We start from the raw sequence: 13,291 nt of genomic DNA, 5'->3' as shown, positions 1-13,291 counted from the left end.
CCCCGGCGCGCGCGCGCGCGTACAGGCCGGGGTCCTGTGGCGCTATAAGAGCGCGCGGCGGCGGCCACGCCCCCTCTCTGTGCAGCGGCGCGCGGCGGTGCCGGGTGAGTGTCCGCGATGGCGCCGGGGCCCGGCCGGGCGGGATCCCCCCGGCCCTCGGGGCATCGCGGCGGGAGCGGGCCGGGCGGGGGCCCCGGGGCGGCCGGCGCCGCTCACCGGGGCGGCCTGTGTCTGTATTTGCAGTAGGAACCCAGGCGGGGACCGCACCCACCGAGAGCGCCATGGCCGAGGAAGGGTGAGCAGGGCCGGGGCCGTCGGGGGCGGCGGGCGGAGGGGCCGGGTGGCTCCGTTGCGCGTCAGGCTCGGGAGCTCTGGCTGTGCCGTGTGTGCAGGCCCCGGCGCGGTGCAGCTGCGTGCTTCCTGCGGGCCGCGGGCCGGGAGATGGGCGCGGGGTCCGCCTGGCAGGGCTGCTGTGCGCATGGCGTCCTCCTCCCTAAAGGAGCACGGAGGCAGCGTGGTCCGGTGGCTCGCCAGGAGGATTTAATGCCTTAGCTTCTTTCAAGTTCATCTTTCGTCTCTTCTTTCTTCGGTATAGTGCTTTAACTTGATTTTTTTCTGTACTTTTTAACGGCCGGATGCTTGCAGGTGAACGGGAAGCTTTTGCTTTTAGTTTAAAGTTGTTGGCACGATCAGAACATTTTGTGTTTTCTCTTTAGCATTACTGCTGGAGGTGTAATGGATGTTAACACCGCTCTGCAAGAAGTGCTGAAGACCGCACTTATCCACGATGGCCTTGCTCGCGGTATCCGTGAAGCAGCCAAAGCCTTGGACAAGTAAGTGTGGTGTCACCAGTTTCTCTGCTGTGAATAGTAAAACTGGGTGAGACCTTGTGATGAGGTGTGTTGAACACCTGCAGTGGCCATTTTGTTCAGGTGTTCAGTTTAAAACTTACACAAGATGATCTGCCAGTAATTTTTGTCTTTTGTAACTTCTGGTTTGGGGCCTTAAAGTGGAATCTGAAAATACAGAAGCTAAACTCGTTGATTGAAGATCAGCAGCATCTGGTGTATTAGGTTCTGTCATTTTGTGGCCCCAGTGCCACTGAGTGTTCATGTGGGTGTGTGGGTTTTGTGAAGAAAATTGAATGGGGCCTGCTGTAGTGACTATAAACATCTGGCTCTCAAGAACCTTACGTTTTAAGACGTAATAAAGTATTCTCGGAACTTTATAAGATTTTAATCGGGTCAATATGTGTTTCAGACTTCCTGGAAGAGTTAATTTCCTTTTTATGAAAAAGCCTTAAATTCATAGATTTCTTATACTTCTTCTGCTGTCTTTTTGTATATTGCAACAGTACGTAAATTGTCACGGTGCAATGTCAAAACAGCATTGAACTTAAATGCCTGTCATTAGGTAATGAGTTATGGTCTTTTCTAGGCAAAGTATATCTGTATATATATACTTTATATACATATATATACATACTATGTATGTTTATATGCAAATCCATACATGCCTTGCAAGGAAAATCTGCTTAAATGTAAAGCTGCAGTGTTTGGGTGATGACTTCTCAGTTAGTCGGATACCCCTTCACTCGTCCTGTGAGTGATAACTGCTGTCTGACAAACCTGTATGCATACAACTTTTGGGACAAGGCACTAAACAAGGGCAGAGAAACAACATAGGTGACTGACAGCTGGTTTGTGTGAGCTCTTCTGAGTGCAGCTACTGCTTTATAAGCTGTGTGTTCAGATGGTGTGTGTGAGGTTTGTACACGTGTGTGCAATGGTTCTTGCTTGGAAATGTTTCTGGCATTCTGGTGACACTCCTGATGAAGAAGGTCTTTTTAGGGAAAACTGACTTTGTTTGCAGAGGTCACATTTCATTAGGTTAAGCATAGAAGACCTACTCAGCTCTCTCTGTTGTCAGGTATCCCTTTGGTATCTTAACATTGTACCACAGTATACAAAGATCCTAATTAGAATTGAGGCCCTGTCATTACAGCTTCTCTGAACGTAAGTAGAAAAGATTGTTCTGAAGAACTTAAAACACCTTGACATGGAAATTCAGCTTTTAGTAATTAAAATTCTAATGTTCAATTACTGCAATCTGTGGTAAATAAGAAAAAGTGACTTGTAACTTGGTTGCTTTGTAACGATGACAGTTCTGTAGGAGACCTGGTGTTTATCCAGTCATCAGACCGTTTTCCTATGGCTGAGAATTTATTTAGTGGGATTTTTAGAAGCTTTCAAAACAAAAATAGAATCTGAGGATAAAGCTAACAATGTATAAATAGCCTGTAATGTATATATGTAAAACATTAAAAATGATAAATCACATCAAAAGTATACTTAGAATTTCAAAAGCTTATGGTGTCTTGTAACCAAAAGTTAAAACTTAGGAAGTGGTTCTCTAGAAATGCATGTGTTGAAGGCAATTATTTTTGGTTTTGATTATCAAGAAATTTTAATTGGTGCCTCAAGTAACATCTGTTAGTTCTCTTTTTTTAGACGCCAAGCCCACCTCTGTGTTCTGGCCTCAAACTGTGATGAACCCACATATGTAAAATTAGTTGAAGCACTCTGTGCAGAACATCAGATCAACTTAATAAAGGTAAGTGTCAACTTGAGACAAAAGTTTGGAGCAGTTATGCTCCTTGTTTCAGCACGTAGAGAGCTGAAGCTTTAGAACACTACTGTAATTCTGTGTATGTCTTACCTAGAGAGAACTTCCCTTAGCAGCAGATTGTTCTGGTTCTGCATGATTGCCATTTTTCACAGTACAAAAGCTGTGGCTGTAAATGGCAAGGGATGTGGATTGGTTATTTTGCACAGTTAAAGTAAATTCTGGTGTTCTGTTTAAGAACTAAAATTATTGCTGGGAGTGGAAGGTGGGAGAAACATTCCTGTGACTTCAGGGAGGCTCAAGCTGTACGATGATGATACTTTGGCTCCCTCTGCTGATGCCTGTGAGGAAAGCAGCCATCCGTTACCCAATGCTTCTGACAGTACAGCAGCTTCTGGGCTGAGCCAGCTGTGCCAGAAGTGGCAAGTTCTAATGTGATGTGGTGCTCTGCACAGGTTGATGACAACAAGAAGCTGGGCGAATGGGTGGGTCTCTGCAAGATCGACAGAGAAGGAAAACCTCGCAAAGTGGTGGGCTGCAGTTGTGTGGTTGTCAAAGTAAGATTGCTAATTATATCTTATTTCTTGACTTCTGAAAATAAGTAGTAAACCAAAGGTTGCTTTAGATAAGGAACTGTTAAATACAGCTCCTAATTTTTTTTTATAGTTTTATATTGTTGATAGTGAATAAAAGCTGCTTTCCTGTTTCATAGTCCCTGTCATGTTTATTTATTCATGTACATTTTGTGAGTTAATGGTTGTGTCCTCAAAGTATCTATGCCTATCTGCCAGTAATCATTAAAAGGAAAGGCCTACCTAGAAGATAGGAAGCTTTGCTTTAGACAGAAGAGCCAGTTCAGTGTGTCCGCTCAACTTGAAAATGTTTTGCGGAGCTTATTTCACACTAACACTGGCAAAGTAAAGCCACAGTACGAGCCTTGAAGACTTTGTGGTCTCTGAGGTCCCAAGAGATGGCTACATCTTCATAATGAAGACTAGTGCCTTCTGCATGCGTTTTCATAGTTACTCTACTTTTTCACATGCTTTACTTGAGTTTCTTTAAGCAGAAAAGATTTTGTTTGCGTTCCTGCCAATGGGTGGTACATTTGAATGGAATAGAACAGTACTTTATTAGAATAGTCTTATTAAAGAAGAGGGGGAAAACTGGCAAATTGCTTGAGCTTACTTTTGTGGAATTCTGATAATTTCTTGTGAAAAAGTGTCAGAATCCATTTGTCCTTGTGAAAAACAGTTTGTAAAATTTAGGATGGGTCTGTCTTTATGTTAACAATGGGTTTTATTGTGTTACAGGACTATGGCAAGGAATCTCAGGCCAAAGATGTCATCGAAGAGTACTTCAAGTGCAAGAAATGAATGACAAATAAATTTTGAACCAGTCTAGTGTATGTGTGATTAATGGTTTGGTGTCTGGAACAGATCTTTTGAGTTGTAAAGGATAACATCAGAAGATGCAAAAAACTTTTCAAGTGTTGGTGTAATTTATTAGTATTTTAACTGTGCCAGTTTGCTAAAAAGATCGTGGGGATCCCTGCCACCATTCCTCTTTTAGGGTAGTTCTGCTTTCTGTTCCTACCTCACAAGTTACCAGCTAGAACATGGCACAGATTCAAGTTGCAATAATGCAGACAGTTAAATACTATCCTTGCTTGGTAGTGCTTTGGTCTGTATTTCTAGGATTCTGAGTAACTTATCTAAAGTATTAGTGCCTCTGTGATAAAAGTTTGGGTCCTTCTACTGAGACAAATGAGAAGAACAGCCTTAACTGTTTCCCAATTCTTCTGAGATGTTGCAGGATTTCTATATATGCTTTCCTGATGTATCCAGGGAAGTTAATGGACACAATATGTGTTTCACTTCTTTCTCTGCCTCAAATTGTGGGCAATAGTATCTTCTAACTAGTATCGTCATGCACTTGTAGATCTGATTCTGTAGTTCTCAGTAGGTAGGGTAGCCAAGTAGTTAAATTCTTACTTGCTCAGATTAGGCAGTGTTAAACTCCTAACTTGCCCAGTGTTTTGGTTTCTATAGTAGTTAATCGATAACTTGGTTCAGAACTTGTGTTTTCGTCTGTTTTTTTTGGAAGCAGGGGATTTAGTCTGGTGTGATATGTTACCCTCCTGCAAGTTGTTTTATATATCTTCAGTTTTGTGCTGAGTAGCTCTTAAGTGGAGTGAGTCATAAGGAATTGCTGATTATGCTGATGTGTAAGATATGAATGTAAGTATGTGGGGATGAGCACCTGTGGCTGAGGAGACGGGAATGTTTATCTGTTTTTCAGGCTTGACTTAAGTTTTCATTATGGTTTGTAACCCCTCTTGATATCCCTAGTCATAAAAGAGTGAAGGCAGGCATCTTCCCCATTTGGGCTCAGGTGCACTTTTCTTACAGCTCTCTTCTAGGCTCTTGAAGGGTCTCGTAGTTTTGGCCCTGTCTGTTACTTGTAGTAGAGTTGAGTGACTTGGGTTGTTGAAAAGGTTTCTGTAGTAACATTTTCAGGTGTACTCAATAAAGTCACCTGCTTAAATTTGTATGGTCTGTATCTTTTGCTAAACTAATGCATGTTCTCAGAAAACAGACCTTAAGGTTTGTCCAAAGGAGGCTGGGAAATCTTGTGAAGAGTCTGGAGCCAGTTAGGAAGCGGGTTATTTAGCCTGGAGGAGGCTTATGGGAGACTATGTCACTCTACAGCCATCTGAAAGGAGGTTGGAATGAGGTGGTCTGCTCTCTGAAGGAGCAGGTTACAGGTTAACAGAAAATGGACTGATGAGTTTCAGACTGGGTATTAGGAAATACAGTCAGCCATTGGATCAAGCTGCCCAGGGAAATGGTGGAATCAGCAATCCTGGAGGCAGTTAAAAGACCTGAAAATGTGACACTTAAGGGCATGGTTTAGTGGTGGGCTTGGCAGTGTTTGGTTTGCAGTTGGACTCCATGATCTTTTCCAAACCTAATGTATTCCATGGTTTAATTCATGTGTGTTAAGCCTGCAACAAAGTTGAGAAGAGTCCAGCTCACACAAACTTATTTAGGTTTACAAAATACTAATTTAACATGTTTTAACTTGGTGTAAGAAAAATAACATCAAAATCTTTTTTGTGCTCGATTTATACCAGTAGAATGGCAAATGAATTAGCAGTAGCTGTGTTATTACATTTCCTCCTAATTCCTGTGAAGGGATTAAAGTAAGGGGGGCTGTAGTTTACAAGCAGGTTGGTTAGGCAGTGTTTCTTTTGCTGCAGTGGAATGACACCTCAGTAAACGTTCAGGAATGTTTTTTCGTTTTTTTTTTTTAGTGTTACTGTACCATTTTACATGGCAATGAATATTAATACTAGGGAATAACATCTTTCCATGCTGAGTTTTTTTCATTGGAATAGAATCAACACTTCCTAAGTGTTTTTTGAAAGAAGGAATAAGGTTGAAACCTGAATTTTCTTATCAAAATGCTTAGGTGTCAAATTAGGGCTTTTCCAGGAAATGAAACATAAGAAATGACCTTGGAGCCTATGCAGAGTAAGCACTGGAGAACTGATTTAAGTTTGTTTTATGCTTTTTACTTAAGATATCCCTAGGTTTTGGTTTATTTTCAAAAAAATCCTGAGATCCAAATTGCACCCAAGGCTTTTGATTCATCTTGATATTTAGTGAAAGTTTATTTTCCTAAATTGGCTGAGGCAAAGAAGTGACTGTTAGTCCTTCATACTGCATGACTTAGTAAATGCTTGTCTGAGGCCTGTCTTTTGTGGACTAATAAGAGCCAATATCTTCATGCTTTCTTAAAAAAGGGTATTTTTTGCTTAACTGTAGAAGATGGACTGATTTTGATATATCCTGCAGGATTTCAGATAAGGTTTTGAAGGAGTAGGGTTTGGGATTCTACTTGAGGTTGCAGCCCCCCTGCCCAAAGGGGTACATTACTGGCCTCCAGAATGCGTGTGGTTAGCACTAAACATGGGAATGGAAATTAAAGACTTCAGAGTTAGGGTTTCAGGACAGACCCTGACTTTTCCTCTGTTCATTGTATTTAATGTCACTTGCATGTTTTCCCTTTGAAACAGGGATAGCACAGAATGGTTTACTCAGTAGTGATGCATGTTTTATGGCTTTTGATTTTTTTTTTTTTTCTTAACAGAAATATAGTGTTTGGGTGATTTTGTGTGGAAGGGTTGGTGTTTGCAGGCCTAAAATATGTTTCACCATGAAGTAGAAAGCTAATGAAGTGCTTTGAAGAAATTATGGTAAGTCATTGTGAATGTGTCAAGCACAGACTTCAGAGAGCATTGGAGAACATCCTATATGATAATAATAATAATAATAAAAGTTTTGAAACCAGTTAAGGTAATTTTCTTTTAGAACCACCAGTGTGTCATCTGGACCACTACTGGTTTTCTGTCTTGTGTTTTGCTGTAGGTCACAAAAGCTCGAGTGTCTGGACAACAGCAGCACCAACTACCACATTTGTACAGTTCCTGGTTTGATGGAGTCATGGGCCTGACTGCAGCTCCTGTAGGAGAATTGGTTATATCTGACCTCCCCTGTTTCACATGACAGTGCATATTTCACTGTTTCAGCCCCTTGGAGTCTGGGGTAGTGGCACAGCTACTCTGCTGCTTCTTTTTAAAAAGGGGTGTGTGTGCTTCTGATGTGTGAGCCTGAGAGCTCGCTTGAAGGTAATTTTGGTTTAGGACAGCTCGCTCAGCAGGATCCCATTGTAGTGTGCTGGTGTGGTTTGCAGTAGCACAAGTGTTGGGGCATCAGGGCTTGTCAGCAGCAAATCTGCTACTGCACGAGCACTTTTGTGGGCTTCAGCTATTTGGAGAGAATTGTTTGCTTTGCCTGCTCTGCCAAGAGAAGAGATGTTCCTGTCTTATTTAATGCATTAAGTACTTCATGAAGGATGAGAACTAATCCCACATACAGAAAAAAAAAATAATAGGCCACAAAATAACCTGTAAAAAAATAGGCATACGTCCCAATATTTTCTGTTTAATAACACTTCTGGTTAAGAATTGCCTCTACCTGTCTGATTTTGTTCCTTGTTCATTTTGAAAAACCTGGCTATGCCAGCTACAAGCCAGTGTTCCTCAGGTGTCTGTGTTCCTGAAACTGGTGCAAGCATTGTCCCTGAAACCTGCTCCCTTTCCTGAAGACTGCAAAGGTCTCTCATCCAAGGCTGTGAAGGAATTCTGAACATCTATTTGTCAGCCTTGAAGATCTCTTGGAGATTATATGTTTGGGATGTGAAGCCTTAGTAAGACTTGTAATTTTTGTTAGACTGTTGCCTGGAAAGTAGAACAGATCTTCCCTAACAACATTAGAGTGATAACATAAAAACAAACCTTTACTTGAAAGCTTTCAGGTACACGATATGGCAAAAACTGAACACGGCACAGTAATTCTACAATTTTTATAAGGTTAATTGATTAGTATACCTATCACATATTGTCCAATTAAAAGATTGGTTGGTTAGGTAATAATACCCAGGGTACTACCCCACTGGAAGCAGCCCAGGGGCTTCTTTGCCCCAGTTCTGCTATCTCTAGTCCAGATTCTGGTTGTGTAACAGAACATCCTTGTAGTTGGTTCTCTTCTTGGAATAAGACTAAATATTTTAGGAATGTGTTTAGGAGGTTAGCTTATTGTTCCTAAATGTAGGGAAAGAGGGCAGGAAAATTACTAGGAGCTACAGCCATGCATTAGCAATCTACAAAGCTACAAATGTAAGAAAAATAGAAAAAGCTAAAAATCTTGGGCATCAAGACCATTGAACCAGATAGCAGATGTTACGTGAGCACAAATGTGGTTTGTATTTTTAAGCCTTAAGGAAAGCAGACGTAAGGACAAATAATTATGTTTTCAATGGTTTTAGACATTTAAGTAAATGCACATTTTTTGAGCCATTGGTCAACAAACAAATGTTTGTTTTGAGATTCTCTTTAATAAATTGAGCAGATGGAGCGGTTAGTATGGCTTGTATGTAATGATTCCACATGCATGCATAATTTCTTGGTGCACTGGCATTATTTTTGTATGAAAGTCTACTACAAAAATCCCTAAGTGCACATCAATTGCTTCATGTACCTGATCTAGTCTAAATTATAATACAATCTTTTACAGAAGTAAATCACTATACAAATAGCTGAACTTTCAGCCATTTGTTACCATGCTTCCTCCTTTTCATTCTGAAAGTGTCCAAGTCATATTATGTGAACTAATGGAAACTAATCTGAAAGTCACTTCGTCTTAAGGAGCTTTTACCATCCTCTCCAATCCAAAAATGGGGGGGGGAGGGGGTATAGTTTGTAAGTAAAAGTATTTAAAATATTTTCACTGAGACCTCTGAGCAACACAATATTACATGAAATGGGGATACTTAAAGTAACAAGTATGCTTTTAAAAATTAAAATAATACAATCCAAACGCAATTTGTTTTAAGAAAATTATTTTATTGATACCTAATATTTCATACTGCTGAAAGATTAATAGGCACAAAACAGAGTTATATAAAAATATATCTACAAGGGCGAAAATGTTTAGGTACAAATCGACCTAGCTTGTCCTATAGCTCAGTCACTGTCAGGAATCTGTTGATCTTTGCTTTAGTCTGACTAAGGTCTAAGGTAAGGTAAGTTTTACACTTTGAAGCGGAACAGTAGTGTCAGTATGTTAATGTTCTGAAGTATACTAATGTGTAAGCAGATAGATACTGTTTTCCAGAAGTGATGAAAAAGGCATTTATGTCAGTTCCTGTCATGCCAGGTTCCTGCCCTATAAAATTTACGATCAAGTTGTGAAACTTAAAAAATGTATTTTATGTGGAAATGGAGAAAAATGTTTATTAAATTGCCTGTTTCCAAATTAAAAAAAAAAAAAAAAATTGTACTTCCAGTATGCTTTATTTTTCCTTCTTACCTGAGTGGTTCTAAGACATTTTCTACAGTGAAAGCGATCAGATCCCTGTTAAAATAAGCTTTGTATTTTGAGGACAGAAAAAAATCCATGACCCCTAAGTAACCTTTTGTATTGATTGTATTGTTAGCAGCCAGTGTGTTGGATAACATAGTACAGATGCTTGGGACGGGTTTAGGAAGGCAAATGGGGGAAAAAACCAAAAGGTTTCTAGTTTTAAGACTATGTGTTTAAGGGAATTGAGGTCATGTTTTGTAGAACGCCTCCACAAAAAAAATGAAACACCCTTAGATATCCATATATATAAAAGTGTTCGTACGTCAATAGAGCTATGGTATATATTATTTTTCATCCATTTATTTGAATGGACAACATTCAAGTATGACCCTCCAGCTTTGCTGTTTTCAGAGCAGCAAAATAGAATGTTTGTCAGCACGTGTACCTTTACAAGCACAAAACTTAGCAAGCTACTGTACTTGAAAAAAACATGTAAATTCAAATCCTATTTCTGCAGAGGCTGACTTCCATCCCTCCAAATAAAAATCTCAGCTTGTTCTGACTCTTCCCTCATGGTTGTCCACCATTTGTTTTTCAGCACCACAGCTTTTACACTTTCTTTTAAAACCAGTATTTCTTGATGCTTTTTTGATCATTGTGAACAGCATCATCATTCTATCTGACCTTCAAGACCATATACACGTCCTTTTCAGATTAAAGTTATTGGAAATATATGTGCCTCTTTTACTTGTTATTGTGTGAAAATACCCCTAAAGCTACTGTTTGGACATGAATTTTGAGTGATTTTTCTTATATTAAGAAGAGAAACAGCAAACTGGTCAACATGGTTAGGAGGAGGTGGAGGCAGAGCAACAAGAGGCTAAGTCACTGAGACAGAGACAGTCTGGCCATGAGCCTTGAGGTGACCCTCTCTCACTCTTGATTTCCTGCCAATAAAAATCCATAAAATGAGTGGCAAAGTATAGGGAGATCAACTGTCAGGGGACAGAAGAATGGAAGAACAAAGATGCATCCATGCAGACACGTGGGTAGATTACAAAGGTAGATTACAAAGCTCAAGATAGTATTAGGTGGGAAAGAAAGGCTGTGTGTACTGTCCTGTTCAAGTCTCTTGGCATGTATGATTTATTTAAACATTCAGTCATATGCTATTTTTTCTACAGTTGTCTCGGGAAATTTGAAGGCAAACCAGCAGACCCTAAGAATGATCCAAGGTTCTGCTGGGATGAAGTCTGCAGCGTATAAAATAAACCAAACAACAAAACCAAAAATACTACCAACCACTGCCCCCGCCCCCCGCTCAAAATCAGCCCAAACAAGCCAAAATGAAGACTGTGGTTTTATGGTTAAAAATGGTGATGAATATTTGTGCCACCAAGCACCTGTGTGGAGGTTGGTAAATCACTTGGAAATGTTCATTGAATGTGTATTTTCATTCCTTGGATGCACCATCTTGCTAGTGCTTTGTTCTTTAGGAATGAATAATGCTCACACATATGGACATTTTCTATTTTTCATTTCTTTTTGTTTTAAGCATAGAAAGCTACCAAGCATGCTTTATTCTTGAAAAATAGTTTAGAAGAGTCTCAGACTGGGAGGTCTGCGTGGATGGGTGCCTGTAGCTTGTAAATTCTAATTTCCCAAAGTGTAGAATGGGGAACTAGTCCCATTTGGGAGGATGGGTACCCCAAACCCTGTTCTGCTTGTCCCGGGTGCCTGTGCTGGGGCTGGGTGTCGGGCACTCCCGGGGACCCGGCGGCGCTTCCCCGGCGAGGCAGGAGGTGGCAGCCGAGCCCCGGCCGGAGCCCGGGTCGGCGGGAGCAGGTGCCGGCCGCGGTGATCCCGGCGGGCTGGCAGCGCAGGAAGCGAATGTGGAATGCGACTCATTATTTAATGCCTTTGAATGAAGTCGCATGCTATGCCTACTTTCCAACATTGCAGCCTTGTAAAACCCCAGCACGTCAGGTGTTGGGGCTTTTACGGTGTGTAGAAATGTGTTTGCTAAACCCAAGGACTTTGTTGTTCAGCTGCGACACCCTTAATCCGTTTCTGTGGGAGCTGTACCACACAGGGCAAACACTCTCGTCTGCTTTCCTTCACAGAGATACTTAACGAACAAGCTAGCAGGTTTGGGGCATGTGGTCAAGGATCCGGTTGTGTGGAAGTTCACTTCATACCTTGTAAGTAGAGCCATCCATCAGACCAAACACCATTGTCAAACACATAAAGGAGCAGCATAGACTTGAGATAAGAGCCAAGATAGGTGAAGGCTTTTTTTTTTTTTTTTCCTCCCTGACTCAAGTGTCTGATGTATTACAGTGTTCAAAGCATTTCAGTATGGTTATATTGTATTCACACATATGCAATGTATTTGAAACATTCCTACCAAGGAGATTGTGGTAAAAACTGTAATGTGCAGCTTGCTGGGTTTCATTGTGAAGTAATATAATATCCACATGTGCGAAGGCCAACGCAATATTTTATTTTTTGCTTACCCCAGGGAATATGATATTAAATTTATCAGCTGAAGTATTTGAATGAGAACTCATAAATATTTTCTGAGGTGCATCAGTGGCATATATAGGGAGGGAGAAGACATGCAGCACTGGGTGCAGAGGAAGTTGTTCATGCTTTCCATCCTGCACTATCCCATAACAGCTATGCCTTGCCCTTACCAGATGGGATACTGGTAAAGTTTCTTGGTGACTGAAAACAAGTCTTAAATTGTGGAGAATTTGCTTGTCTGTGATTTTTTCTTGTAATTATTAACTCTGTTGTACATGGACTGGATGCAGAGCTTGGGGAGAGAGGAGAAGGCTCCCAAAAAGAGAGGCACTGTTCTGAAGACATTTCAAATGCACAGGAGGGCTGTTGGCCTGCCTCCTTTACCTGATGTGCTGTGATTGTAGGCATCCTAGATGGACAAGCTGCTACCAAATCTAGGAAGAGTTTGCACACTGCCTTTGTGTAGTTGTAAATCTTCCAGGGCTTAAGCAAGCATCTCTGCATGGCATTACCATGTCTGGCTGTGATCTAGCCTCTTGTTTGGAGTTCATTTAAGCATCTCCTAAGCAATTCTGTGGTGCTTTAGAACAGTCCAAGCCATGCTGAGTTAGCAGTTCTCTATCAGCATTGACTCAGTGTGTACCTGCAGCTAAAATTGCCCATATCAGGAACAGTACTGAGAACAAGACCAAAGAGGACATTTTAACAATGTAGAAAATCTTTGTGCCTCCACACCTTGTTTATCACCTACAATTAGTCTTTGCATCTCAAGAAAGGCATAATTTTTCTCAAAAAAAAAAAAAAAAAAAAAAAAAAAAAAAGAAAGAAAGAAAGAAAGAAAAGGACATCTAAATTTACTGCAAAAAAAGTAATAGCAGGCTTATGGTTTCACTACAGTTTGGAGAGAAAGCTGAAGAGGGGTGAAGCCGATTTATGGCATCAAGAAGGCAGCGCAGAAGATGAGTGTTAAACTTGTTTACTAAATCCTACAGTACTGGATCAGAGAACATGTATTGAAACTGATCAGATGTAATTTAAAACAGGTTTTTAAAAGTGCCTTTCTTTAAAGCCTGTAATAAACTTCTAAAACTGGCTGCTGCATGAAAGTGTGAAGTCAGAACACATCAAGAGTTTCAAAATAGATTAGACAAATTAATGGATAAAAGGTGCAAACCAGATCCTATTGGGAAGGTAGTGATATTCCCGCTAACACC

The 13,291-nt window shown here is 40.7% G+C and overlaps 1 protein-coding gene, 1 long non-coding RNA gene and 3 other non-coding genes across 5 annotated transcripts; all 5 read left to right on the top strand.

Annotated features, from left to right (window-relative positions):
* The first annotated feature begins 38 nt into the window (after positions 1 to 38).
* RPS12 (ribosomal protein S12) lies at positions 39 to 4,025 on the top strand. The gene is made up of 6 exons (XM_053938636.1): positions 39 to 104; positions 244 to 295; positions 717 to 833; positions 2,511 to 2,613; positions 3,081 to 3,182; positions 3,936 to 4,025. The coding sequence occupies exons 2-6, from the start codon at positions 282 to 284 to the stop codon at positions 3,996 to 3,998; spliced, it is 399 nt and encodes a 132-aa protein (XP_053794611.1). The 5' UTR covers positions 39 to 104; positions 244 to 281; the 3' UTR covers positions 3,999 to 4,025.
* LOC128786534 (small nucleolar RNA SNORD101) lies at positions 1,554 to 1,628 on the top strand. Its single transcript, XR_008430325.1, has one exon. It is a non-coding gene; the product is annotated as a small nucleolar RNA SNORD101 (small nucleolar RNA).
* Positions 2,928 to 3,014, top strand: LOC128786543 (small nucleolar RNA SNORD100). Its single transcript, XR_008430334.1, has one exon. It is a non-coding gene; the product is annotated as a small nucleolar RNA SNORD100 (small nucleolar RNA).
* LOC128786542 (small nucleolar RNA SNORA33) lies at positions 3,473 to 3,607 on the top strand. The gene has a single exon (XR_008430333.1). It is a non-coding gene; the product is annotated as a small nucleolar RNA SNORA33 (small nucleolar RNA).
* A 2,230-nt stretch (positions 4,026 to 6,255) lies between the features above and the next one.
* On the top strand, positions 6,256 to 7,996 carry LOC128785660 (uncharacterized). Its single transcript, XR_008429966.1, has 2 exons — positions 6,256 to 6,883; positions 7,056 to 7,996. It is a non-coding gene; the product is annotated as an uncharacterized LOC128785660 (long non-coding RNA).
* The last annotated feature ends 5,295 nt before the right edge of the window (positions 7,997 to 13,291 follow it).

Source organism: Vidua chalybeata, chromosome 3 (assembly GCF_026979565.1).
Source record: "Vidua chalybeata isolate OUT-0048 chromosome 3, bVidCha1 merged haplotype, whole genome shotgun sequence".
Lineage (NCBI taxonomy): Eukaryota > Metazoa > Chordata > Aves > Passeriformes > Viduidae > Vidua > Vidua chalybeata.
This window is presented reverse-complemented; position numbering and strand designations above follow the sequence as displayed.

What these genes read in the sequence shown, in the direction of transcription:
- RPS12 (XM_053938636.1), top strand. An exon ending in GCAGCCAAAGCCTTGGACAA is followed by an intron (nt 834 to 2,510) that starts GTAAGTGTGGTG and finishes CTCTTTTTTTAG; the next exon opens with ACGCCAAGCCCACCTCTGTG. An exon ending in GCAGTTGTGTGGTTGTCAAA is followed by an intron (nt 3,183 to 3,935) that starts GTAAGATTGCTA and finishes ATTGTGTTACAG; the next exon opens with GACTATGGCAAGGAATCTCA.